The 25,037-nt window shown below is 40.5% G+C and overlaps 3 protein-coding genes across 5 annotated transcripts in view; 1 reads left to right on the top strand and 2 right to left on the bottom strand.

Annotated features, from left to right (window-relative positions):
* Positions 1-469: 469 nt before the first annotated feature.
* Positions 470-8,390, bottom strand: LOC104421950 (cellulose synthase A catalytic subunit 3 [UDP-forming]). Of its 2 annotated transcripts, XM_018864164.2 has the most exons (16): positions 8,338-8,390; positions 8,056-8,213; positions 7,558-7,772; positions 6,917-7,112; positions 6,366-6,577; positions 6,164-6,278; positions 5,819-6,017; positions 5,316-5,582; positions 4,859-5,204; positions 4,598-4,735; positions 4,028-4,153; positions 3,698-3,910; positions 3,243-3,507; positions 2,732-2,934; positions 2,027-2,377; positions 470-1,375 (listed from the first exon to the last, which is right to left on the bottom strand). In XM_018864164.2, exons 3-16 carry the CDS (start codon positions 7,579-7,581, stop codon positions 791-793), a joined length of 3,240 nt encoding a protein of 1,079 aa, XP_018719709.2. In that variant the 5' UTR covers positions 7,582-7,772; positions 8,056-8,213; positions 8,338-8,390; the 3' UTR covers positions 470-790. The 2 variants fall into 2 exon arrangements, with proteins under 2 accessions (XP_018719709.2, XP_010032437.2); XM_010034135.3 differs by having other exon boundaries at positions 7,558-7,760; positions 8,056-8,369.
* A 4,640-nt stretch (positions 8,391-13,030) lies between these two features.
* LOC104421951 (polygalacturonase) lies at positions 13,031-16,009 on the top strand. The gene is made up of 9 exons (XM_010034136.3): positions 13,031-13,407; positions 13,569-13,697; positions 13,885-14,052; positions 14,162-14,182; positions 14,289-14,496; positions 14,658-14,739; positions 14,881-14,989; positions 15,445-15,561; positions 15,676-16,009. Exons 1-9 carry the CDS (start codon positions 13,135-13,137, stop codon positions 15,889-15,891), a joined length of 1,323 nt encoding a protein of 440 aa, XP_010032438.2. The 5' UTR covers positions 13,031-13,134; the 3' UTR covers positions 15,892-16,009.
* A 908-nt stretch (positions 16,010-16,917) lies between these two features.
* LOC104421952 overlaps positions 16,918-25,037 on the bottom strand; it is a 91,660-nt gene continuing 83,540 nt past the window's right edge. The window contains exons 1-3 of one of the 2 annotated variants that reach the window (XM_010034137.3): positions 20,076-20,403; positions 19,391-19,731; positions 16,918-18,994 (exon numbers count right to left, since the gene is read on the bottom strand). In XM_010034137.3, coding sequence (XP_010032439.2) covers positions 17,129-18,994; positions 19,391-19,731; positions 20,076-20,274 — 2,406 coding nt within the window. In that variant the 5' untranslated portion in view covers positions 20,275-20,403 and the 3' untranslated portion in view covers positions 16,918-17,128. Of the gene's footprint in view, positions 18,995-19,390; positions 19,732-20,075; positions 20,404-25,037 lie in introns of those variants that run through there. The other variant, XM_039303467.1, reaches the window with a different exon arrangement.

Here is a 25,037-nt window from a genome sequence, read left to right as displayed (position 1 = left end):
CCCTTGATAATACCATAGTGAAGCAAACCTCCTTTAGCTTTTGCTTCGAGTTTAAGATAGAAGAACGCCAATCATCAACATAACGGCTAGCAGGCCGTATCCCACCTTAAAAACATTCCTCCATTTTTTGAGGGCGCATGACTGCCTTTTATACCTCCAAACACACGGTTTCTTCAGTTGATTGGGTTTCAATTTATTGTTTTCCCTAATTGGAGGGTTAGTAAATGTCAAAAACAATAAAAGATGCTTGCTTAGGTATTGAATGGAAGATGGGCGCTGTTAATTCCAATGGAGCAGCAAAGATTACAAATTTTTGCATATTCAGAAATCAGAATAACAGTTGATTGTTGTAATTAGATTGCTTCATTATGGGTGCTAATTCATGGTTTTATGTGCAAAAATCTTTTCGGACGTCTTCACCTCAGTTTGACTTAATTGAGAGAACAAAGATGGTATAAATACGAGCATCTGAGTATTAACGACACTGAATTGCTTGTGGACGTTCATTTGCTGAATGAAGTGCTTATAAACTTGGCACAAGAACAGAGCGAATCATCCTTCGACTAGCTACTCTGATTACTTGAAAGAAAGCAAAGGATCAAGCTTACATCCAACGGCACATCTCTCCTCTATTTACAGAACTAGACATTCTTCATAACCTTCTATACACGTATATCACAGAGAGAAGCAACATACTGGACAAGTAGGTACTGGTAACTACAGAGCTCGCAAGTTTCAGGATAGTGTGATGTAAAGTGACCAAGACTCCGGTTGGACTTGCTGCGTCTCATCAGCAGTTGATTCCACATTCTTCGACATCTGGCCCAGTGACTCTAGTTGTAAATGGATCAATCCTCACCCACAACAAAGAGAAAATGGAAGCAAGAAGGATTGACCAGACGACAACAATAGTAGGAGTGCGGTTCTGGCGTCCCATGAGACCTTTGAGGAAGGGATAGAGATGAATGATCACCCAAAAAGCAAAGAAGAGCTTACCAAATAGAGGCCCCCAGGACTGATATCCGCTGTTGATAGCATAGGAAATCCCTGCAACAACCCCCACCAAGTTTATAATGAGGAGCGTTGTGGGTGGGATGAGCAGAGTTGTCCATTTGAACGTGTAGAGCTCAGTGAAATCCCCTTCTTCATCTGATGCTTTCGAGGTGACAGTAAAGTTGGTGTCAATTCCAGCAAGCACTTTGAGTAGACCTTGGAAAACAGCAAAGAGATGGGACGAAACACCACCAATGACCCAAAACTGCTCGTTTCTCCACCACTCATCAATTCCAACACCACTCCATCTCATTTCCAGGATTCCAGTAGCAAAAATTGAAAGGAAAAGAGAGATAAACCATATACTTGCGATATTACTAATCTGCACAAGAAAAACCACAACTAATCAGTACATCCTAAAAATATGTACAGCATACAAATGCGTAGCAGTAGGAATGATAAGGGAAGTTTTTGACATAATTTAATGCAAGGAGCCTCTAATGTATTTTTAGCAAAAACAACTTAAGCATATAGGCATACTCAACTTTTATTGACTTTATCGAGGAAACAAGAGATCACAACCTAAAGATACATTTGTTCTGTTTATTTTTCTTTACAATTAAGTTCTGTTTGGTGGACTGATATAAAGTTGAGAAAGACTGTCCATTGTTTGTTTCGCTCATAATTTCCATGTCTGGATCTTTGGAGATATATATTCAATCGAAGACATTATACGGTTTCATTCATATCCTTCTGCAGAAAATGGATGCCTCGTGTTCATAAGGAGATGCATCCCAAAATCTCCAAATAGATAACAAACTCACACATAATGCTGCTCACTATTTATTGTTACCGATGAGCGTAAACAAATGAAAAATAGAGCAAAGAAGACCACATTCTAAAGGAGTTTCCCTGCAAGGATAAGCCAATGGACCGTTTCAAATAAATCACCAAACAAAGAAACATGTTATTGCAATGAAAGATTATTTCTACCCAATAAACGTGCATAAAAATTTAAGAGCATATAACAAACCTGTGGAATAATAAACTTGTTTGTAAGTAGACAGACAGCTGGCAAGGTACAGTACATCAAGAGAGGGATGGCAGTGACTGGATAAATTGTTGTGTTAACATATGCAAATCTCTCAAGCCACTTCAGTCTACCACCATAGCCATACCATATGGGGCAGTGCCGACTAAAAAGAATTTCCACTGAACCTAGGGCCCATCGAAGCACTTGATTCAGTCGATCTGAAAGATTGATAGGGGCAGAACCTTTAAAGGCAGGGAGTTTTGGCATGCAATAGATTGACCGCCAACCACGGGCATGCATTTTGAATCCTGTGAGAATATCTTCTGTAACAGAACCATAAATCCATCCAATCTACAAAAGATAGCCAATTCACACAGTTATAATTTAGCACAAAGACAATAATATATGCAAAAGAACATGAGAGGATAAATACCTTAGTACCAAATGAATACGCAGACACAAAATTCTAACACGTTCAGGATTCAGTGAAATATAACACTACCCATGATAAACCAATCCTCGGGCTATAATTTTGTAAGTGCCTTACTCAAAAACTACATGTCATTGTTCTTCATATAATTAAGCCTTCTAGCAACTGATCTTGAAGACACAATACTATCATAAAGCAAAATTAAAAAAGTTGGCATAGAACAAAATGCTGGCCTACAACAAAATTATAAAAAGCCTCGTAATTCACTTGCATACCTCACTGCCCCATTCTGATTTATCCTCATACCCACAGCTGATAACATGAATAGCCTCTTTAAGAAGGGTTTCTGGTGTTGCAGATTGAGGAACACCGCCATTTTCCATGAGAGTCGAGGCTACAAAAACAGCAGACTGACCGAACCTTTTCTCAAGGCTCATTTGGGACATCAATAAAGATTTCTCATCATCAAATCCAGCACCTTACAGAAGAAAATTCACGCTTCAGGATTAAACCAAGGTGGCATGCCCAATGCTACTATTTGATAGGCATGCTGACAGCAACCAGAAAAGACATGCAAAACTCTCAGATTAACAGTAAATAAGAGAACTCAATGACATTGTCATTTAAAAGGAACCCCCAGATGGAAAACAGTGTTGAACCCATGCAATAAAACAATAAGATTCTCACATAAAGACGAGCAACACAGTGGCTGCAATTGACAGGTCCACATCAAGTTTCAATTGGAAATCTTGTGAGTACTTCTGAAAAAAGGTACAGTAAGATTACCTTCAACCCCCTCTTCTATATCCTCCAAGCTGAAAATAGGGACAGTAGTATCCACATGCTTCCCAGATCTCTTCCTGTCTGAGCTCTTCTTACTCGACTTTGAACTCTTCTTTCTCGATCCCCCACATAGCAAGGACAGCACTCCTGGCTTCTTATGTTTAGGTTTTAGAGGAGGTTCATAACCGTATAAAGCTGTTCTATTAAAGACGCACCCAGTTCCCACGTAAACAGGACCTTGTATACCATCTAAACCTCTCAAGTTTATCTGGAGAACAAATAAAAATTAAACAATATTATATAATTAAAACCCTTCATAACCTGAAATGCTTGCAAGCTTTGCTCCACAAACAAAGACATGCTATGTGAAGGACCCCTCTATGAACAAATTAGATGCCTCCATAAATCTAAAATAAGGACTAGCAGTACATCAATCCGTGATGTGATACACAACTTACATCAAAGAACACAGTATTCCGGTTTGCATATCGGTCGTTCTTATCAATACCATCGAATCTCTGGGGAAACTGAACATAACAAACATGTTTGCCGAGGTTAGGATCCATAAGAAAACACATTGCTTCTCTCAAGGCCTTGCTGTTGTTTATGTAGTGATCACAGTCGAGATTCAACAAGAAAGGTCCATTAGTAAGCACGGCAGATACACGGACCTGCAGGGGATCCATATCAGCTGAGTATGCCCAAACTGATATTTTGATTATTAATTTTGCAGAATAAGACTTGCGCAAAACATTAAGTTGATATCTGATAAGATTTATCAAACTCACCAGAGAATTCATAGCACCAGCTTTCTTATGATGTTGGAAGCCAGGACGCTTCTCACGAGAAACATAAACCAATCGTGGCAGCTCATTACCCTCAGCATCAAGTCCTCCACTTTGCCCAAGGAACACCTGCAATCAACAGACAAAAGATTATTACATTTCTGAGGAGCACAAACACTAAATGTGAAACTGACAGCCCAACATATCAAACTCATATTAAATGGATATAAAACAGGATATAATACTTGCATTGACACAAAAGGCACAATGGAGAATCTTAACAGAGTTATAGGATGCAAATTTTAATGCAAAACCATGCTTAAAGAAAACTATAACTAAAGACGTGTAGAAAAGTGTCATTTCTATCAGTGCTTGGTGAAAAGACAGACTCGGTAACCTTTTCAAAGACATCCACAAGGAAAATGAATGATACAAGGCTATGCAGCAAAGAGAAAGGCACGAGATGAGTGCGCACACCATGCTTGATGTGGCTGTACGACCTAAGTGACTAACAGCCCTTGTTAGAACTTCCCTCCAAGAGAATTTGTGTTGTATGATGAACAGTTAATTCACCTGGATCATTCCTGGATGATCTCTGGTGTTGTTTCCTGGCCACGGTGTGCCATCCTGCATAACCCATCCTTCTTCAGGAATTTTCTGTGCTTTAGCAACAAGCCCGTTGATGCGGACTTTGAATTCTTCATATTCTCTCTACAGACATGCAAAGAGAACAGCATAAAAAACACAATTCCGAACAGAAAACAAGAGAACCAAGTAGATTAAAAAAATGAAGGAGAGAGAGAGAAGAGAGGGGGAGGGGGGAGGTTGGCTTGCCTTCATAGCTCTGCGATCTTTGACAAATGATGGTTGAATTTTATCCTTCAAATAATCAATTTTTTTGGTGAAGTACCATTCTGGAGCCCGTGGCTCAATGTTATATTTCTTGCAGAACGGAACCCATTTCCTAGCAAACTCTGCAGTTTCAGAGAGTGCCTCAAATGTCAACATGGCAGCTCCATCATCAGATACATAGCAAGAGACCTTGTCAACTGGGTAGTCAACTGCAAGAATGGATAGCACGGTGTTGGCTGTAACAAGAGGAGGTTCTTTCAGTGGGTCAACGGTACTGACAAAGATGTCAACAGCTGCCAATTGTGATGGTTCTCCTTCTCTGTCATATCTGTTCCAGGTGAACACACAGCCACTGTTATGAACATTGCAATTACTGAAAAATAAAAATGATATCTGTCTCACAGATCTAACCAGACTTATGACTGACAAGTTCACGTACCTGAGGGCAAGCCTGTCAAGATATGTCTCACGATTTACAGGGAACCATTTGGGGAACTGATCCAATATCCATGATATTGCAAACCATATCTCGCATATTACAGATATTAACCAAAGTGCATATGCATTAGGCACAGGATTTGTTATACGGTAGTGCAAGAAAATGCAGAGGATAACCAGCCGCAGCATAATGACCATCCTGTACGGGTTTATTCGGGAGGATGGAATAGAGACCTTCCTTGAAAGAGGCTGCCTAGCTTCATCATTCCTGTGTGGAGGAAAGAATACAAGAATGAAGAAATAGCATCTTTATAGCAATAGCTATCTGACGACTCTCCTGTTTTGTTAATAAATTATCTTTTGACCAATAGAAAAACAAATGTTGAGAATATCAATGTAATTCGCTGCCACAGGGAAATAATCCATTACTTTGAGCAGGGTTTATCCCCAGGAAAAGAAAAGGAAGAATAACAGAGCTCAGGAACTTATAAAGTAATAACTCACAATAAAGAGTCATCAACAAGCACATCAGTGCTAGCATCAATATCTCCAGCTCCCCGCTCAGAGGCTGCCTGGCCAGTGCTCATTGGTCCAACATTTTTCTCTTGTTTCATCTTCCAGCCATCTACTCTCTCCTTCCAAGCAACATTGCCAATTCCAGGTGAACCAAATTCCCTCGCTGGATCCACAACCCTTATGTTAGCTGTGAAGACAAGAAATCTTTATCAATATCTATGAGAGCATGCCTAACCCAGATAATAGACATAATCAGTTAGAAGCTTAAATTTGACCTTCAATGGGGCACCATGCACGTGGTCGAGAGAGAGAGAGAGAGAGAGAGAGACGTACGTGATTGAGTAACATCAGATGCATAAGAAAGTGGACAAACGCGATGCACTCTACCAACTCCAGGAGATGCCATAGAAAGTCGCTCAGGTGAAGCAGCAGATAACTCTCCAGAAACCTGAGAATTTAGAGCGGCACGTGAGCAAGTTCAGTGACACAGTCAACCAGTAGAGGAAAGTAGCTTTCCACAAGTTCTTTAGAGTACCTCTTGTCTACTAGTAAGCAGAGGAATATGGTTACGAGAAACCTCTCCATCATAGTTGGCCGGAGCAACATTTTCCCCTCGTCCATATGTCATATGCCAGCTCAACATGCGTTCTGCAATTTTCTCCTTTTGAGTTTGATCTTCAGAAGAGTAATGGTAGTCATCGCCAGCATCTCCATCCTCTTCATGGTCACCAAGAATGGCAGGACTTCCTGCAAGACAGAAGCGTATAATAAGGCAGGTAGAACAAGGGTTATCTCATAAGAAGTAGAATTGACAAATTGAAACCCCAGGACTGTTTGGGTTGGCACTTGGAATTAGGGATTCCAATAAACATTGTGGAAATAACACACATGGACAGTCCACCATAAAGCAGTGGGGTCTGACTTTAAGATACACATATAAGCAGTTATGAATTATAGGGAGTCTTCCAAACACGGAGGCTTCAAATACCAATCTTGATGCAAACAAAAGCACACTGCAACAATATTGGAAAATGGAAAAGCAGTCAACTTTAAAAGTAGCACTGAGGTTACTTTACTTCTATATACCTTTGTGCCTCTTGTATCTGGTCTTGCATTGTGGGCACGACTGATTTCCATCCTTCCTCTCGTATTCGTAGCAGGGCCGACAGACAGGAAATGCACAGACATCGCAAGCAATGAAGGGTTCCCCATCAAGAGTTTTGCCGACATTTTCACCACATATCTGGCAGACTTGGCCCCCCAGACTTTTCAAGGGCTTTCCCTGGGCAAAAGCGACAAAATTCACACCAATGAGTCAATCTATTTTGCAGCAACCCTCCTACCATAATATCTGCAACCACAGTATGATCACCAACTCAAAAAATAATGTCGGTGCTTTAGAGATCAGTGTGGCATAGTATACAGAAGCAAACAGGGGAGGCCCCAAATTGACTCAAGTAGTCAGATTAATTGAAAGAAGCAATTCGGCAAGTATCCGCTTAAAAATTTCTGGATCTGGAGCAACTAATGACGCAGCTCAACACTCTGTGAGATAAATAAATTGCTGCAGTTCTATTCATCGTAGAAAAGATCTGCAATAAATAGAGAGAGGTCGATGCACTCATGCTTGCCAAGTTGCACACCTGAACTACGTTATGCAGAGAAGAACCGAATGCTACTGATAGTAATTACCAAAAAGAACTTGTTAAGTGGAAAGGAATTCTCACCCCATTTTCAGCATCGGATTCCATCACTGGAGCACCTCTTTGCCGAGACGTCAAGAGAAGAACACAAAACTGACTCGGCGTCAACAAGATCGGTGCATATGTAGAGGCTCACATGCACCTTCGCACGTGCTAAAGAGGCAATCGGAATCTGCTTTATCGGAGTCCTTCCACTTCCAAGGCAGCTTCTATACTTCTGCAAAAGCCTGCTCCAAAGACTAAAAACTAGTGGGAAGATAATTCACGGAAAAAGTTCGACACCTCCAGCAAGCCAGAACAATCTAGTCACACAACTGCCGCATAAAGTGCAAAAGCCAAAACGACCCAGTTTTCATCCATCGATCGATGCTCGAGGAAGGGGAAGGAAAACGCATTTCCTCTGTTTTGGCTCGCCGCTGAAGCGAAGGCGACATGCGAGATTGCTTTGCCAGAGGATCGAATCGATACGTACAGACCGATGTCCGAATTCAAGAAGCGAGGAACAGGGGATGCGAGTCTCACCTCGAAATCCGAAACTGATCTGAAATCGAGCGGAAGGTCGGGGGGGTGATCGAATCGAAGAGGGGGAAATGGAGAACGAAGGACAGCGACGATGGGGATCATCAAAGCGCGGGGTCGATGTCGATGCGTCAGCCTCCCATTCCAAAGCCACTCGATAGCTGGATATGATACGAAGCGCAAACTTCTTCGAGTTAAACGAGGAAAAAGCAGCCGATTGTACGAATGACGACGACGCGAAGGAAACGACAGCGACAGTGCAACCGCAACTCCACCGACACTCACCAGCGTCGGCAGTCGAGGGAGCGCAAACTGTCGGAGATCAGACATACCAACCGTCCATCATACTCCTGCGAGGGATGTTACTAAAGTAGAAAGCGAACGTCTTTTTTTTTTAAGTTTGCGTTCTGGGGAGTTCATCCATGGCCATGTCGGCCCAATCAGTAAAAGCCTGGCCCGAATAGAACGTGAATCGGATCGATATATAGCCATCGCCTTGGGCCCATTGAATGGGAAAACCCTACTACTTACTTAAGACTCTCTTCTTCTTCCTCCCGTTTGCCTCCCAACTTCCGACGTCCTGCGTCTCTCTCTCGGTCTCAGCTGTGACCGGACTCGGGGACTCTTCCCTCTGTTGGATGCTCTCCATTCAGTACACATCACTCTTGTGGTAGTAGATTAGTGGTGGTGGTGGTGGTGGTGGTGTGAAGGAATCCCGATGATGAAGTATTTAGTAATCTGAAGGATGCGCGTGAAGAATCGAAATGGAGTGGTTCATGGGTGCTCCCTCTTGTAAGAGGTCGAGGTTACCATCCTCCATTTCGCATTCACGCCATTGCCAGCAGGTGGATACCAGGCTTTCTCTCTGAGGGATTCCCTTCTTCCGTGGTTGGTCCCCATCCCATCACCATAATCAGAACCCCAAATGGGTCGACTCCTGTTCGATCTCACCCTCAAATATATGCGACCTCACTTCATTTGTATTCGTGACATTGCAGTTTCTTGGTTTTTTTGTTCTTTTGTTTTTAGCCGGTGGCGAATTTGGGCGAGTCTTATGAGAAGGGTCGTCAGGCTACCGTTGGCTGTTAGACTATTCGAGCAAGTGCAGGTGGTGATTCTGATATGGAGCACCTGTTCTTGCATAATTCACACAAAAGCAGGTGCATCTGTCCTGGCATCGTCTGTGCTCAGGGATGCCTCGTCCTGTATTTTGGTAATGACCTCATAACATAACCAGATGCACCTCTTCTCAAGCATGTAGGACAGAGACATGCAGTAGACCTCTCTGTACTTCCTTGTTATCTAGGGGTGTGTAACTAGACCGGGTATACTGGGAAACCAGACCGGTCCACTTGGAAAACAATATTGGGAAGGTCAAGCCCACCTGGAAAATAAGATTGGGAACCGGTTCTGTTGAAACCGGCTCCCAAAATTCAGAACAATTTAAACCGATCCTGGAACAGGTTCCGAGTGATTATTCACCTAGAAACCGGTTCTCGAACCAGCTTTGTAAGTAAAGGTCCAAACCTTTTTTTTTCCCCAATTTCTATTCTTACTCTCGCAATCACATGATAATTTTCTCTCAACTCTCAGCTCTTTCAAATGCGCACGGCACTCCTCATTTGTCGTTTCTTTTCCTCATTTGCTTAAATTCTTGTGTATCACATAAATTAATTCGCCTAATTTCTCTTTTATAAAAGGAGTTATCATTGTATAAATGAGCAGCTTCATGTAATAGTTGTGGGAATAAGATTAATATTAGACCTATAATTGTTGCTAAATCTTTGCCTTATAATTTTATTTATTATAATTAGCCCTATGGATCTTTAATTTGTTTAGTAAAAATGTTTAGTAAAAAAGTTCATGTATTTATTTTATTACAAGTGCTTAATGTTTCGATATAAATTAGAAAGGTTACGTTATTTTCTCGCATATTAATATAAAATTCGAAATCGTATAGAATATTTGGAGATTGCAAAATAGGTTCATGTGGAAATAGTGTTAACCTTGGAACCGGACCGAAAAATAGAATGGATCGGGTACAGGGTCAAATACAAACAGGGTTGAATATATGGTCTAGAAAATGGGAACTAATTATAATAGGATCAAGTACATGATCTAGAAAATGGGAACCAATTATAATAGGGTCGGGTACAGGTCTAAGTCTAGACCCTACCCACCCTGGACCCAATCACTCTGCCAATCTTCTCATTCCCCTTATAAGCAAAGCTTGAGTTCCATAGCACATCAAAAGCCTTTTTAAGGTGGAGTTCTCCTGAATTCTAAACCCCCATCTTTACAATAGTAACAAGGAATGCCCTAGTTCCCACAAAAACACCCTTGACAAGCCTTTTCGACCTCTCAAAATTCATTTCATTGCGACAATCTTATACCTCACAACTCACATCGAATGATAGTCCAAAAGAGGCCATTTGCAAGTTTTCTTATAGTTACGCTATGCTCTGCTAAATTTTTCACAAGTAAGTTACCTATCTTTGTTCTCCTTAATTAGGATTAGGATTCGCAACTTTTCAATCTAACTTTTGTTCACCATTGCTCAGTGCTTACATCATAATCAATGTGTAGAAACTGGAGAGATTGTCAGCACTCGTAAATTCTATCATCACTAGCTATGCAAACATGGTGAAAAAATGCCTCGCAAGGCCATGCATTGAAAACACAGTTTCCTCTCTCAGAACATTCCTCTGCGTCATGCCAAAACCACTTTTTCTTCTTTTGTTCCATAAAATAAAGTTGAGAGAGAACGTGCAATCATTAGAAAAATTATTCAAAAATTATTGACTAATTCTATTCTAAACATTTCAATTATACCAATTTAGTCTTAAACTTTTAATTATGCCAATTTAATCATAAATCTTTTGATAATTTATCAATTTAGTCCTGAAAGTTTTGGACGATTTGTCAATGTAGTATTCCCGATTAATTATCTAAATAATAAGGTTATGATTCAATTGATATAATTGAAATATTTAGCATTAAATTAACAAATTGTTAAAAGGTGTCACACCATAAGTTTGACTTTTTCAACAATTATCCCTGCAATCAATTATAAGAATCTATTGTAAAGTATATCATATTGAATTGGGTTCTTTAGCTATATATAGACAACCAAATTTAACGTCGCAGAAACATGTACTTATGTATTGCGAAAGTCATGCGAACCAGTCTCTTTTCCCATTTATGCAAGACTCAATGTCGTTAATTCTTCTTGAGCTGTACGTGACACGAGAGTGACATCATGGCTTTCGTTGGATCGAGGCAGCCCAGTTAAAGTCCCAACCCGACGTTTACGAGCTGAAATCCGTAGTGCACAAAATGATCAACATGCAGACGTCATCCAACCGAAGATTTCCCCAAACGAAACGAGAAAGCAAGCGTTAACGTTAACGAACCCAAGTTAGTCGCCAAGAAAGCGACTCAAAACTCCCATTCCCCTCCCCCTCCAAAGATGTCTTCAGCTCATTGCAGACACGCCAACCCTCGCCATGATGTCTGCAGATGCATTTCTTCGCTTCCCTCTCGTATCCCTGACTCGAACGACTCGTGATTTACCCACGCCCCGTCGATGAAGTCGCCAACTTTTCTGATATATTCTCCTCTGTGCACCCCATGTTTCTTGCTTCTTGCCCCCACACAACACGATGGTCCATCCTCCGTTGCATTTCTCGGCACGTCTTGAAGGATGGTCAACCAAATCCCTTTTGACTTTTAGTGCTGTACATTTTCTTCCCCCTAGTCCATGATGCCTTTTGATCTTTCGGATATGAACGGGTCCTACACCCATCGGGAGGCAATCACGGAAGTTGCTTATCATCTTTTGTTACGGTTCCCATGAGGAACGGGAACGAAATTACGGAGCTCATCTGAAAAGAAAGTAAAGAGAAGCAGAGAATTTCAAACTCACCGGCGATTATGTTTTACAGAACCATCGGCATAATATAAGGAAGAACTGTGAATTCTCGTGAGCACAACAAATCACGACCTGAAATTTCGATGCGTCCCCCTTGAGATTCATGCGATTCATCGACTTCGGTGCATTGGACTCACACAAACCGGCGTTGATTGGCCCATGCTTTTTGAGAGTTTCTAACTTTGGGCTCAGAGTCATGGTGGACTAGAATCACTGTAGAAAGTTGGGTCAAAAAACGTTGGAACTATGACGAAAACATGGTGTGTTCATCTTGGCATGCGCCTAGATTTAAGCTTGATTAAGCCACAAACGTCAAACCAGATTGAATGCCATATGTCAACAGCTCAAATTTCCACAGCCACAGACTATAGGTGGTTATGCACCGAATGTCCATTACTATAATTATTAATCCCAAGAAACGAAAAAAATGTTTACCAAATAATACCTAACTCACTGGCCACCGAAGTAAGTTTCGTACTTCCCTGGACAAAATGGAAATAGGGTAATGTACCTAAACTAAATGTATATGTGTATGTAACGAGTATGACCAAATGCATCCAGGTCAAAACCTGGAAATCCAGCATGTTAAATTGGAATCCAATGTACTTTTGAGAAGCGAGTAGTTATACCCACAAAAGTTCTTAGGCGACTCTATTCTCATATTCTATGTTGTGCACACTTAGCGGTTGATTCGGGTGGTATCCCATTGTGTACATGGTATGACTGAGGAGGGCCTACCTAATACGTCAGAACCATGAAATTTGTGCGTCTTGGTTAACCAGCAAATGTAACTAACCAAAACTGCTTATATTTTTCTTCAACTGCTGGAACTCCTAAAGTCAGCTCCACCTGCTCATTTTCGCTTCTTGTTTGTTCCGAGTCACACTTCTAGTCCATCCCTCATCTGTCTCATTAGCTTGATAACTACGTTCTCCAATTATATCTCCCATATCGCTCTCTCTCTCTCTCTCTCTCTCTCTCTCTCTCTCTCTTTCTCCTGACAAGCACATCAGCTCCATTTCTCTCTATATATATGTTGCATGACTTTGTTCTTACTTGCACAAACACAATCGTTCTATACTCCATATCATTATCTATATACTAGACACTTTCCCTAGCCTTGCCTAAGACTCTTGTAACTCAGATACAAAATGTATTTGCAGAAGCTCCAATTTTGCGTCTCCATCATCTTAATCACCTCCTCATCATTCTGCTTTGGCAGCCACAGAAATGACCCATACAACCCAATGGCCCGCCTCTCCTCAGTTAGGACCGCCAGCAGGGGTCGAACCTCCTACTATGACTCTGACTCCTGGAGGCAGCTCATGCTGAAGCGGAGTCGAGCTGCCTCTTCATCAACTTCACTTAAGTTGGTGAACGTAAATGACTACGGTGCTAGAGGAGATGGAAGTGATGATACTGAGGTATATAAATGCACAAATAACCCCCTCATTTTAATAAAGTCTTACTGAATAAGTAGATATATTTTGTTTTCCTTTTTCTTTTCCTGCTCTTATATCTGTCTGATTCATGTTGAAGCTCTTCTTGGGAAAGTAACAGTCAGGTGTTTTGGTTATGCATGTAGGCATTCATGAAAGCCTGGGAGGTTGCTTGTTCTGCTCAGAGAGCTGCTCTAGTAGTCCCTCAGAGCAAAACCTATCGTCTAACGCCCATCACATTCTCAGGTCCTTGCAAATCTGACGTCACAGTGAAGGTGAGCTTCATGCGATGCACACAAGAAAAAGAAAACAGGGAGTAGTATTCACCAGAAATGTAATGAACCCAGTGTCTTCCAGTTGTTATAGTATTAACAAATGAATATACATCCAAGTAATACACTTATTTCTCATCTTGAGTGAACATGAACACCTTTGTTCTTCATTTCTATTTACTTGTTTCAGATCTATGGAACAATCGAGGCTTCTACTGACCAATCAGCCTACCAAAAGGATCCAAGACAATGGCTGAAGTTTGAAAACTTGGAAAACTTGGCAGTAGAAGGCGGTGGCTACATAAACGGCAATGGAGAAACATGGTGGAAAAAATCCTGCAAAAGAGACCCAAACCTCGTGAGTCATTGGAGCTGCATCCTTTTCACTACATTTGAATATTGACCTAGAATTCCCTATGCACTAACACAAGCAATTCCTCTCTTCTTCCTCGAATGTTACGATGCAGCCTTGCAAGGACGCACCAACAGTAAGTTCTTGGATCTGCCCATGATCAAAGACATATGTCAATCTAAATTCGAATGGAGAAGAAGTTTTATATCCTCTGGATTTCCTAAGGAGAACTATCTTTGCAGGCGTTGACATTCCAAGAATGCAACAATCTCAGGGTAGCTGACTTATCCATAAAAGATGCACAACAAATGCATCTTGTATTCCAGAAGTGTGTGAACGTGAGAGCAGTGAACCTCCAGATAACTGCTCCTGAGGAAAGCCCAAATACTGATGGAATTCATGTCACAGAAACTCAAAATATCATCATTGATAGTTGTGTCATTGGGACAGGTATAACAAACGGACACCTATTCGGCATGCACAGATTCTGGCTCTGGCTCTAATATTTCTCTAGCAACAAAATGCGAACAATATCCTCACTTTCACAAATCATCATGTCCGGGTGAACTAAACCTTGGGTGATAAATTTCTTCCTAATGATCTTGTTTCAGGGGATGATTGCATTTCTATAGTAAGTGGGTCGAGAAAAGTTCAAGCTACGGATATAACCTGTGGCCCCGGCCATGGCATCAGGTTTCCTCTTACCGTCCTTCTAACTAACATACACGAAATACAACTCTCCTACTTTAAAAAGAAATATATATTCTACACCGCTTAACTGCTCCTCCTACTATAATGTACTCGAAGCTCATATCTTATCTATTTTATATACAGCATTGGAAGCTTGGGAGCAGATAAATCAGCTGACTATGTTTCGGATGTCCTAATAAATAAAGCAAAACTTTCAGGAACCAAGAACGGTGTGAGAATAAAGACTTGGCAGGTGAGATTAGGGCGATGGATTATCATTTTTACTTTTTCGGCCAGGATATTGACATGCTTGGTCGTGAGCGCATCCACTAGCTGCAGGTTTTGAACAATTAAATGGTGTCACAGAATAGTAAAACACTTCCAGGATATATTTAATTTCTCCTTTTGATTGCAAAACCGTAAGAGGGGAGATGAGGAAGGGATAATTTGTTTACGAGTCGAGGAGAATTTGGCATGATGAAATTGCTTTTTGACTTGGTGTGAGCTTACAAGTTTTTCTTAACCAAACTCTTGACTTGCGCTTAGAACAAATATATCAACTTCGTCGGTTAAATGGATGACTTTAGCATAAATTCATCCTGACTTCGTCGGTTAAATGGATGACTTTAGCATACATTCATCCTGACTTCGAAGCGTTTAGAAAGTTTATGAGGGGCATAATCTCAATGTTGACCCATCTCCATCCAGGGAGGATCAGGGTATGCGAGAAACATCAAATTTGAGAACATTGCAATGACCAACGTGGAGAATCCCATAATCATAGATCAGAACTATTGTGATCAAAAGGAATCGTGTCCACAGCAGGTAATAGAACATCTGTGCACCTATCTTCTTCTAGCTCGCTCCACTGGTCATGATCAGCTGGTTCTTATTACCATGATTGACTGATTACTTGATCGCTATTTGGTGGAATGGTAGGCCGCAGCTGTTCAAGTAACGGACGTGTCTTACATGAATATCAGAGGAACCAGCGCTTCAGAAGAGGCCATAAAATTCGACTGCAGCAAGAACCATCCATGTCAAGATATTTTCTTGCAAAACATCAACCTCCAAAGCGGATCTTCAGTCACCGAAGCTTCTTGCTCAAATGTTAGACTTACCCAAACTGGAAGAGTCTCCCCTCACTGTACCTAAGGACAAAGGGAAGGGGCTGCTATCTTTTGTCAACCTTTATATAATTTGGCGCTGTAAATGTGTGCTTTATCAATTAGAATGGAATAGTAACCTCGAACTTTACATTAAATAAAATCGTTTTTCACGCAACTTCTTTAGGGAATTTCCTCCAAAATATGAAGCTCTTTAGGTGAAGTGGGGATGAGAAGTGGATAGAGTAGGATACTTACCCCGAAGAAAGAGGAGCACTTCCCGCATAATTAGAGCACGAATCGATTCTATATTAAGGATGTCACCAACAAAAGCCTACTACTCCCAGACAATGACACATTAACAGCACCAACAGGATTTCCCGTAGTCTCCTCAGTTGAGGTATGGTTTTCAACTTCAAGGTTCGTTCCCATCAAAACACAGGGCCTCTTCGAGAAAATTGTAGTTTTCCAAGGAACAGGACGTCTTCATACATGACTCAACACCCTATACGGCAGTGTTTTGTCCAATATCAAGAGCTCGATAAATTCAAGAGGTAGACAATGGACAAGGCACTTGTTAAAGCTGATTGTAAACAGTTGATATATACCAACCACAACCGCATATACGTATAATCCATTCTTTTGAGCGTATCGTCGAGCTTCCACAGTGGAGCCCCCATCTGTTTGAACATGAATTTTTTGCTTGGGTCGTCCCCAATCAATAGACAGGTTAGATTGTTAGGTTGCTCGCTTGTTAAGAATCCTGTTGAGGATTTCAATTCAGGCTTCCCTAATCGGCCTTGCACAGCTTAATTACTCAGATGGTCTCTCTGCCATCTGAGTAAGAATCAAACCTCGTGAAGTTCTTATTATGGGTCAATCAGAGCTATCGAACACAGTCGATTCCACGTAATTTCGTTGCCTTGCTCCATGTGATTTTATGGTCTTGTAATAAGACTATCCTAGTCTACTACACCTCCTCTACATCCCAACTAATCTCTAGGATTATCCTATGACAAGCCCCTCCAATTTTTTCCTCCCATTACCCGAAGCTAATTTGCATAAACAGCAGAGCTAACAAACAGGATCTTTTCCATGCAGTTGAATTATAATAGCTAAATGCAGTCGAAGTTACTGCAAATACATATCTAGAGAATTAGCAATTGAAAGTGAGTTTACCAAGAGAAACGGGATGAGAAGATGGGTAAGTACAGGAGATATGTATCCTGGAAGGTGTGTATGTACATAAATATATCAACATTAAGCTAATAAAACCACCGTTATTCTCAAATAAGGCTGTCACCCGCTAGCACGTCGTGGCTGCTTGCCGAATTATCCTGCGGTTTCTCAGCATCCATGTTGACAGGAGTCTCAAGCAAATCACAATAGTCAAAATCAACTGTGAAACAACAGCCTGTTGCATGGCTCAGCAACTCCGCATTGTCCACTACAATCAAGTCATCTTGCTCGCCAGATGAATCACAGCTCCTGTCATCACAGGGAAGGCTAACATTTGATTCCGGCATTTCATCCCATAGAGCTTTAAGGAGATGCTGTGAATCAGATTTTTCTTGGGCTATAAATTTCACATCCAAAATTGGGGCCTTGAAGTCCAACGCACAAGCAGCCTGTGAAAATGTGAGAATATCATGCAGAATGCTCCCCTCAGACTTTCCATTCGCAACTTCAAAAGCTCTAGTGCAATCAACAGACTCCACTTCCTTCAAAAGATGAGGGCTACTGTCAATCTGTACCCAAGGCATCCCATCTTTAACATCAGTATCTTCACCAGCTAGGACACATCTCACTTGGCTGCTGGCTTCTTCGGGTTCATTTATCTCCTCTCTCTTATGTTCACCACCTGTAACATGTACATAACATTTTTCTTTATCACAAGGCGACCAATAATCACTTTCCTCATTGATTTTCTCAGAGCAACCATCGTAGCTAGTAATAGTTCTATCAGTATTGCTCTCACCATCACCGGAAGGTAACTCAGAAGAAATTATTTCCATCACACACTCCATCCCATCAGTCATGCAGACAGAATTGTGTGCTCCATCATATGGTATTTCGGGTGAAGTTCTCTCATCAAAATTTTCCTCATCTTCATTTGAGAACTCGGGAGCCTTGACAGCCAGTGCCTGTGTATAATTTGGAGGGCAAATCGTGATAGAAGATGCAAACCCAGCAAGGGCAGATGCCAAAGCATCATCTATAGATGATGCAGGTCTAGGTTTTTCCTCTGGAGAGTCAGCAACTTGCTGTAATAAGTGGCTTTCCTCATCATCCTCTCCATGTGGAAAGTCTGGAGCTGACATGGTAAAACTTGGAAGCAATTGGGAGGTACTCACAGTATCATGGGTTTCATCAGGTGGAACGCATAATATATCTGAAGAACCCCCGTCAGAATGAGATTCTCCACGATTACTTTCATACAAGGAGGTTATATTTGACTCACTAAAGGAACATTCTGGGGCCGAAAATCTCTTGCAAGTCTGCAGTCCTGAACTCACCACTCTGTGGTTAATCACTTCAAGTTGCTCCTCTACCCGTTGCAGCCTCGCTTCAATGCTGCTAATTGGCTTAATCATATTTTCTTCGAATCTCAAGCAGAGACTTTCTATTCTGCTAACTCGGGAAACAAGCTGTTCTAGGACACTTTCAAAATGACTGTAAGAAACATCCTGCTTTCTGTTAGTATCTGTTTCCCGTACAGTTTCCTGAGCTGGTTCAGAAATAACCCTCTCCATATGCTGAGTATCAAAAATGCCGGTAACATGTCCACTTCTATTTGCAACATCGGCTGTTACAGTTACTTTCGAACCCAGATTGGGTTCTGTTGTCTCTGAAACAGCAGGTGGGCACTTCTGGTCATTCCTCAAATCAAAAGCATCTTTATCCTGTACTTGGCCAGCAGTTCTCATTTTAGATAATTGCAGGATGCTAGGCACAAGCATAGCCATTAGTGAAGTTCCAGATGCAGTTCCCGATTGCCTGTCCTCATCTTCAAAGTTAGATTCAACAGGTTCTGCAAACACATAGATTTCGTCTATATACACGCAATCTCCACTTTGAACTGAGAGCAGACGAATCGTGAGAGATGTGCAGGGGTCTGCATCAGTAATCTCAGCTGTTGCCTCGTAAAAATCCTGAACAGAATTTAACCAGCATCATAAAAGAAGAGCAAAGGAGAAAAATAAAATTGCGCTTGTCTCCAACAGTGATACCTAATTTAAGCATGTTGAAATCTTCCTTCGATATGCCGACAACATTCCTTACAATTGTTTTCTGTTCATTTCCTTTTTCAAAATTTAGGGTGCATCCTATTTCTAATTCGGATCCATATACAATCTCATAAGCACTCCAAGCACCTTCAGGTCCTACATATGTCTTGCCTACCGCACAAGCATAACAACTGCGAATCACCTTGAGGTCTCAACAAATAGGACACATGCATAGTTCAGAATCAACTATAGGATATGAGACGATAAAAAAAGAAAGGAAAGGAAGCTACATCTACATACACAAGAGAGCGAGTCTATTACCATTTTGACAGAGGACTTCAAAGATGCAGTGACATCTCTGTTAGCTTCAAATGAAGTGCTGGGTGCCTTCACTTCAACCCAGTCGTCTTCACCAGCATTCGAATTGATCTCACTTTTGGATATTCCTCCGGCAAGATCATCCATAGAATCCCCAGGAGAAGCAAGATTAGCTGCTTGAGGGACATATCTGTCACAAACTCCGTCCCTTTCAACAATGCCGCATCTAACTGTACAGAGATACTCATTGGCCGTCTGCTGCTTGGGGGCGTAGTAAATCTCATAAACTCGAGCAGTGCTTCGGACATAGACTTGGCGCACCTCGTGTCTCTGAGCGAAACTAACTGCAGCAGACAGAACTCTTTCGTCACGCATAATAACCGTAACAAAGGCACTCCAATAATTCTTCTTCGAGGCTTAAGCAAGTAATGATCGGGCACTCGAGGTGAAAAGGATACACGCAAATGAACCCACTACATCCCGTCAACACGAATCATTCGAAAGCCACTAATCGATGATGGTCTCCCTCGTATCGCTTCGAATCAAGGACAAAATAAAATCCAAACGCAATAAATGACGGAACTTGGAAAAACCCCGCGACAGAGCGACCGCATCTCATCTCATAGTCATGACTAATTACTGATTCACTGCACGAAAAGAAGCGGCGAGTGAGTCAGAAAAAGCTTACCAGTGATTTCGCAGGGGCTGCGACCGGGCGACGGAGGGCGGAGAAGGAGAGGAGTTTTCGGAGCTGAGCCGGCCGCGCCATCATCGATCGGAGAAAGAGGCGATTCGACGGCCACCGAGTCGGCGAGACGGCCGGCTGAGACGGTCCAGCTCGTGGCGACCATGTTCCGATCGGTGTCTTCTCCGGCGATCGAGCCCATGATTGATTCTTCAACTGGGAAGCGATGGAAATCACTCGGCGGCTGTCGCAATTTCGATAATCGGAATGGGAGGAAGGCGGAGAAGGAGGGGGAGCGTGCAATTGACGTCTGGTCTGGTGATCTCAGATTTCTCAGTGGGCCCAATATGTATGAAAATCGGAAGATAAATATATTATGTCGCTGAAAATTTTATTTTCCGTAAAAATTACGATAGATTCACAGGAAAAAAAAAAAAAATAAGGCGTAAAATCCCCTCCGGAAAATCTTCCATGAACCATCCTTTTTTTCTTTTTCTACCGTAGTTTTTTTTTTTTGGTCCAATTTTTTTTTACCGTGGTTAATCCAGTAAAATTAATAAAAAAATGTTCCCATTCCTTTCAAAACAGTTGAACAGATAGTAATTTCAATTTCCAATCGCAAATCTTATCTACAAAATGATAAGATGATTACATTCAAATAATCCCAGCATCACCAATGGAGACCCATTAAATTATCCACATCTCTCGTGAATTAGCAAGAAAGTCCCATTGTGAATGCGTAAAAATATTTTTATGCCAGCACTATTTTCTTTTGGAATTTCTATTATTTTTTTTTATCATAGGAAGCAATTTCTAATTAATTTGCTAGATTTACCCTAGCCGATAAGAATAGACTAGGTATTGAAGTTAAGTGGGTCGGGATGTGAATGATATTCCATCGGTTCATGGAATATCTTAATAATCTTGAATCATTAGCACTTTTCAATTTTAAGTATAAACTTTTCTTGTTTGCGTCAAATTGAATCTCTTATTTTAAAAAAATTTAAGTCTCTGTCCCCTGAGTAGGCCCAATTTCTTTTTTTCTTTTTTTTTAAGAACACACCTATTTCTGAATTTATGGATTTTATTGAGTTTTTTTTTTCTATAGGTAAAGTGTGAGCTCTTTTCCTTGCAAAAAAAAAAAAAAAAAAAAGTCTACCCACAAAATGCATCTTATCCAATGAACGCGATTTGCTATGTTTTTACTGGTAAGTTATAAAACCTCTGTTTTTCCTTTATTAATTTTCATTTGTTTAATGCTAACATGACTCATATTTTGTAAATAATTCATGTTTGATGTCCTAATCATGTCATGCTTTTAACCATTGTCGATGTCATCCCATTTGAAAAGTAAAGGTGATAGAGGATATGTTCATATACTGAAAATTTAAAGGCAACTATTTTTGGTTCAAATTGAAATTGTACATTGGATCAAACGAACAAAGAGATGGCCTTTCCACGTCTCTAATGAAAGGCAACAAATATCCCTCTTAGCTTCTCCCTATAGTCAGTATATATCCTAGATGACTCGCATCGTTTGCACAGTTTGGAAAAAGAAAAGGGAACAATATCAATTGCCTTCATCGTCTGATTGCATTATATTAGGTCCATCGGCTTATTCCATCGAAAATACACGATAATGTGATGAAGTTTGAAGTCATTAATGACTTCTTTAGGATGATACCTCTTTTGTCTTTCTAATTAAACGTAAGAGATGATGGTTCAAAAACGACAATTTCAATATATAGTACTTGATCACAAATGGGACATTGGGAGGGAAATTTGTCCAAAAAGTCCTAAACCTATTACCTTTTTGTTAATTCAATTATAAACCTTTCAATTTTACCAATTGACTCGTAAACTTTTTTATTTATTGCCAATTCAATCAATCCGACCAATTTTGATTGAAATTCGTTGATGTGGAACGTCGGTCATCCTATATGGTATGACCAACCCTGATATGGACAAAATTTATTATTTTTAAATATTTTTTCAAAATTTTTAAAACATTTTTACTTTTATTTTTTTCTCTTTTCTTCCTCTAGCCGGTCGCCTAGCCTCTAGCGACCAACAGGATGCGACCGGCAAGGGTTAGCCTCGCCGGTCACAGGCAAGGGGCGACCTTGCCGGCATCACTCTAGGTCCTCCCTTGCTAGAGGCTCACTTGCGGCCAGCGAAGCCAACCCCCTCCCTCATTGGAAGCAGGAGTAGGCGAGGGGCAACCTCGCAGACCTCGCCCAAGGCTCTCAAGGTCGTCCCTTGCCAAATCTCAGTGAGGGTGACCTCATGTGAGGCCAGCTAGGCCAACCCTCGCTGGCCTATGACAAGGGCGAGCAGTGCCCAAGGCTAGCGATGTCACCCCTTGCCAAATCCTAGCGTAGGCGACCTCGCCTAAGGCTGGCGAGGCTAACCCTCATAGATCGCAACCTCTGGCCGGTTGCTGGAGGTTGGGCGACTGGTCAGAGGGCGATCGGCTAGAGGAAGAAGAGAGAAAAAATAAAATAAAATAAAAAATTTTAAAAAATTTGAAAACAATATTTAAAAATAATAAATTTTATCCACGTCAGCGCCGGCCGTACCACGTAGGACGCTTGGTGTCCACATCAGCGAATTTTAACTAAAATTGACTGGATGGATTGAATTGGTAAGAAGTGAAAATGTTTATGATACAAGTGGCAAAATTGAAAGATTTATAATTAAATTGGCAAAAGTGTAATAAGTTTAGGATTTTTTGGACAATTTTTTCTACATTGAGATGACAATGCAGACAAGCCATCTCCCAAAATAGTTGCGACAAATGACCTTTGCCTATCCAATTTGGAATTGAAAAATATTTGAGAGAGCTGCTGCACAAACAAAATAATCATTATATTTGTATCTTAACTCAAACACCCAGGCCTTCTCGACCGGCCTTGTTGTCTAATCGCATTAGATTTAGCTCCATCGTTTTATTCGATAAGAAATACGCAATAGAGTGATGAATTTTTTGATATCATTATTAACTTCTTTAGGATTATCCTTTTTTGTCTCAATAATTAACCAAAAGAGATAATGGTTCCCGGAAATTCAGTTGCCCTCACAAAGCCTCTACTGAATGTCTGAACAGCTAAGCATGATTGCAGCTACTACGTTCACCTCTTTTTAGCAAGTGTGGGGAGAAGATAAGATTATTTGTCCTCATGATTACTTCAAAAACAACAAAAACAACGTGAAAAGTGCATATACCAGGTGATACAGACAAAATAATTATTACCACTTGTTTGGTTATACAATACTTAATCACAAATGGGATATGGGATGATAGGATAAGTACACTAAATGTGCCAAAAGTTATGTACGGCATTTTTTTTAGTGCTAAAAGTTTTTGCCGACTCACTTAAATGCTAAACTAGAGAAAAACGATCATTTAAATGCCAATGATGAGAAATTTCGACTAAATTAATTATGTGCAACTTATAATTAAAATTATAATATGATTTGGCAAATTTTTTAAAAACTCCAGCCCACATGCCACCTAGCATGCTTGGCATTGAAGTGATCGCTTTTTAATAATGATCGGCACTTAATTTATCGCTTTTAATAAAATTTGGCACTTAAAAGATTATTATTTACAACTTTTTGACAACATCATTTAGGAGTTATATACTGACTAGGCACGCTGGTGAGTTATGTAGGACTAAGAAATTAATAAAATATAACTACATCGGATTTCTGACGACTCAGACCGGACTTAGCATTCAAATGATTGTTTTTTTTTTTAAGTGGCACTTAAATGATCCAAAAAAAAAATTGACAATAAAATAAGTACTGTTTATAATTTTTGGCACTTCTAATATGCTTATTCCCAGGATGATGGAGTAGACAGGCCACCTCCCAACATAATTGCAAAAGATGACATAACTAACTAATCTCTCTGTCTATTTCCTATCGACTTTAGAATTGAAGGATATCTGAGAGAGCTGTTGCACAAACAAAGAATAATTATGCATATAATACCTCTTGTTCTCTTTCCTTGTTTGGAGGAGGCAGCACATCCCGTATATTAGCGAGAGCGGTTTTTGAATCGGACGGAACCTCTGCAATAGGTGCGTCCAACACAGAGACGGGAATTGCATCAAGTGTCTCCTCAAAGGAAGACTTCATTGTTTACGAGTTACAAGACCACCTTAAAGTAAATCAAATGGTCAGACTATAAGACGCGATATAATCGAAATTAACAGACTGATGTACAAACAGGAAGCTGCATCAGCTTTTCCGCTTCCGCAAACCATTTTCAGGCTCCAAATGGAAAAGACCAAGCAAAGGCTGTAACATTTTAACAATAGAATTATTGATAAAGCTTTGTCTTGGCCAAATAATAAACAGATGATCCATCACACCCGGCAACATTCCAAAAGCCCTAGACTAATGGATCTAAAATTTTTCCAAGAGTGGCATAGTAAAGCGAAGGCCACTAAAATACACCCCTAGAGTTGTTGGATGTTTATTTATAAAACAAAGAAAATGTGTTTTTTCTTGTCTCACATAGGAAAGTTGGGAGGAAATTGACCAATTTATAATTGTGAGTCTTTTCTAGTGCGTTTAAAGAAAAGATTGGGTGTGGGCTAGGTATACGGGTGTGTGAATAATTGTACGATTATTAGGCATACTTAACACTATTCTTTTATTTTTGTTTTATTTCGTATAGTTATCTTATTAAACTTTCGTTAGTTTAAAGGTTTTTTTTTTTTGTTTATAAAGTATTTTTCAAAATTATAAAAGTTCGGAATGTTAAGATCCCGTATATAGGAAATCTTCAAGGTAATGAGTAGGAAAATCATCTTTTCCCTTCGGCGAGCAAAGTTGTTCTCATTGAATTAGTCCAATTTGAACATGTCTTGATTTATGATTTTGATTATCTCTTACTCCATTGTTAAATAAAGTAAATCCTTAAAAATTATTATCGCACTTCAAAATTTGACATGA

Source organism: Eucalyptus grandis, chromosome 10, assembly GCF_016545825.1.
Source record: "Eucalyptus grandis isolate ANBG69807.140 chromosome 10, ASM1654582v1, whole genome shotgun sequence".
Taxonomy (NCBI): domain Eukaryota; kingdom Viridiplantae; phylum Streptophyta; class Magnoliopsida; order Myrtales; family Myrtaceae; genus Eucalyptus; species Eucalyptus grandis.
The sequence above is the reverse complement of the archived record's forward strand: the minus strand, read 5'-3'. Positions and strand labels throughout refer to the sequence as shown.

Excerpts from the sequence above, each read along its gene's own strand:
- LOC104421950 (XM_018864164.2), bottom strand. The coding sequence starts at position 7,581 with ATGGAATCCGATGCTGAAAATGGG. Across the intron at positions 4,154-4,597 it reads ATCATCCAGGAATGATCCAG|GTGTTCCTTGGGCAAAGTGG; the intron begins GTGAATTAACTG and ends TGTTGATTGCAG. Across the intron at positions 3,508-3,697 it reads GGAATACTGTGTTCTTTGAT|ATAAACTTGAGAGGTTTAGA; the intron begins GTAAGTTGTGTA and ends TTTGTTCTCCAG.
- LOC104421951 (XM_010034136.3), top strand. The coding sequence starts at position 13,135 with ATGTATTTGCAGAAGCTCCAATTTTGCGTCTCCATCATCTTAATCACC. Across the intron at positions 14,183-14,288 it reads CTTGCAAGGACGCACCAACA|GCGTTGACATTCCAAGAATG; the intron begins GTAAGTTCTTGG and ends CTATCTTTGCAG. Across the intron at positions 14,497-14,657 it reads TAGTTGTGTCATTGGGACAG|GGGATGATTGCATTTCTATA; the intron begins GTATAACAAACG and ends ATCTTGTTTCAG.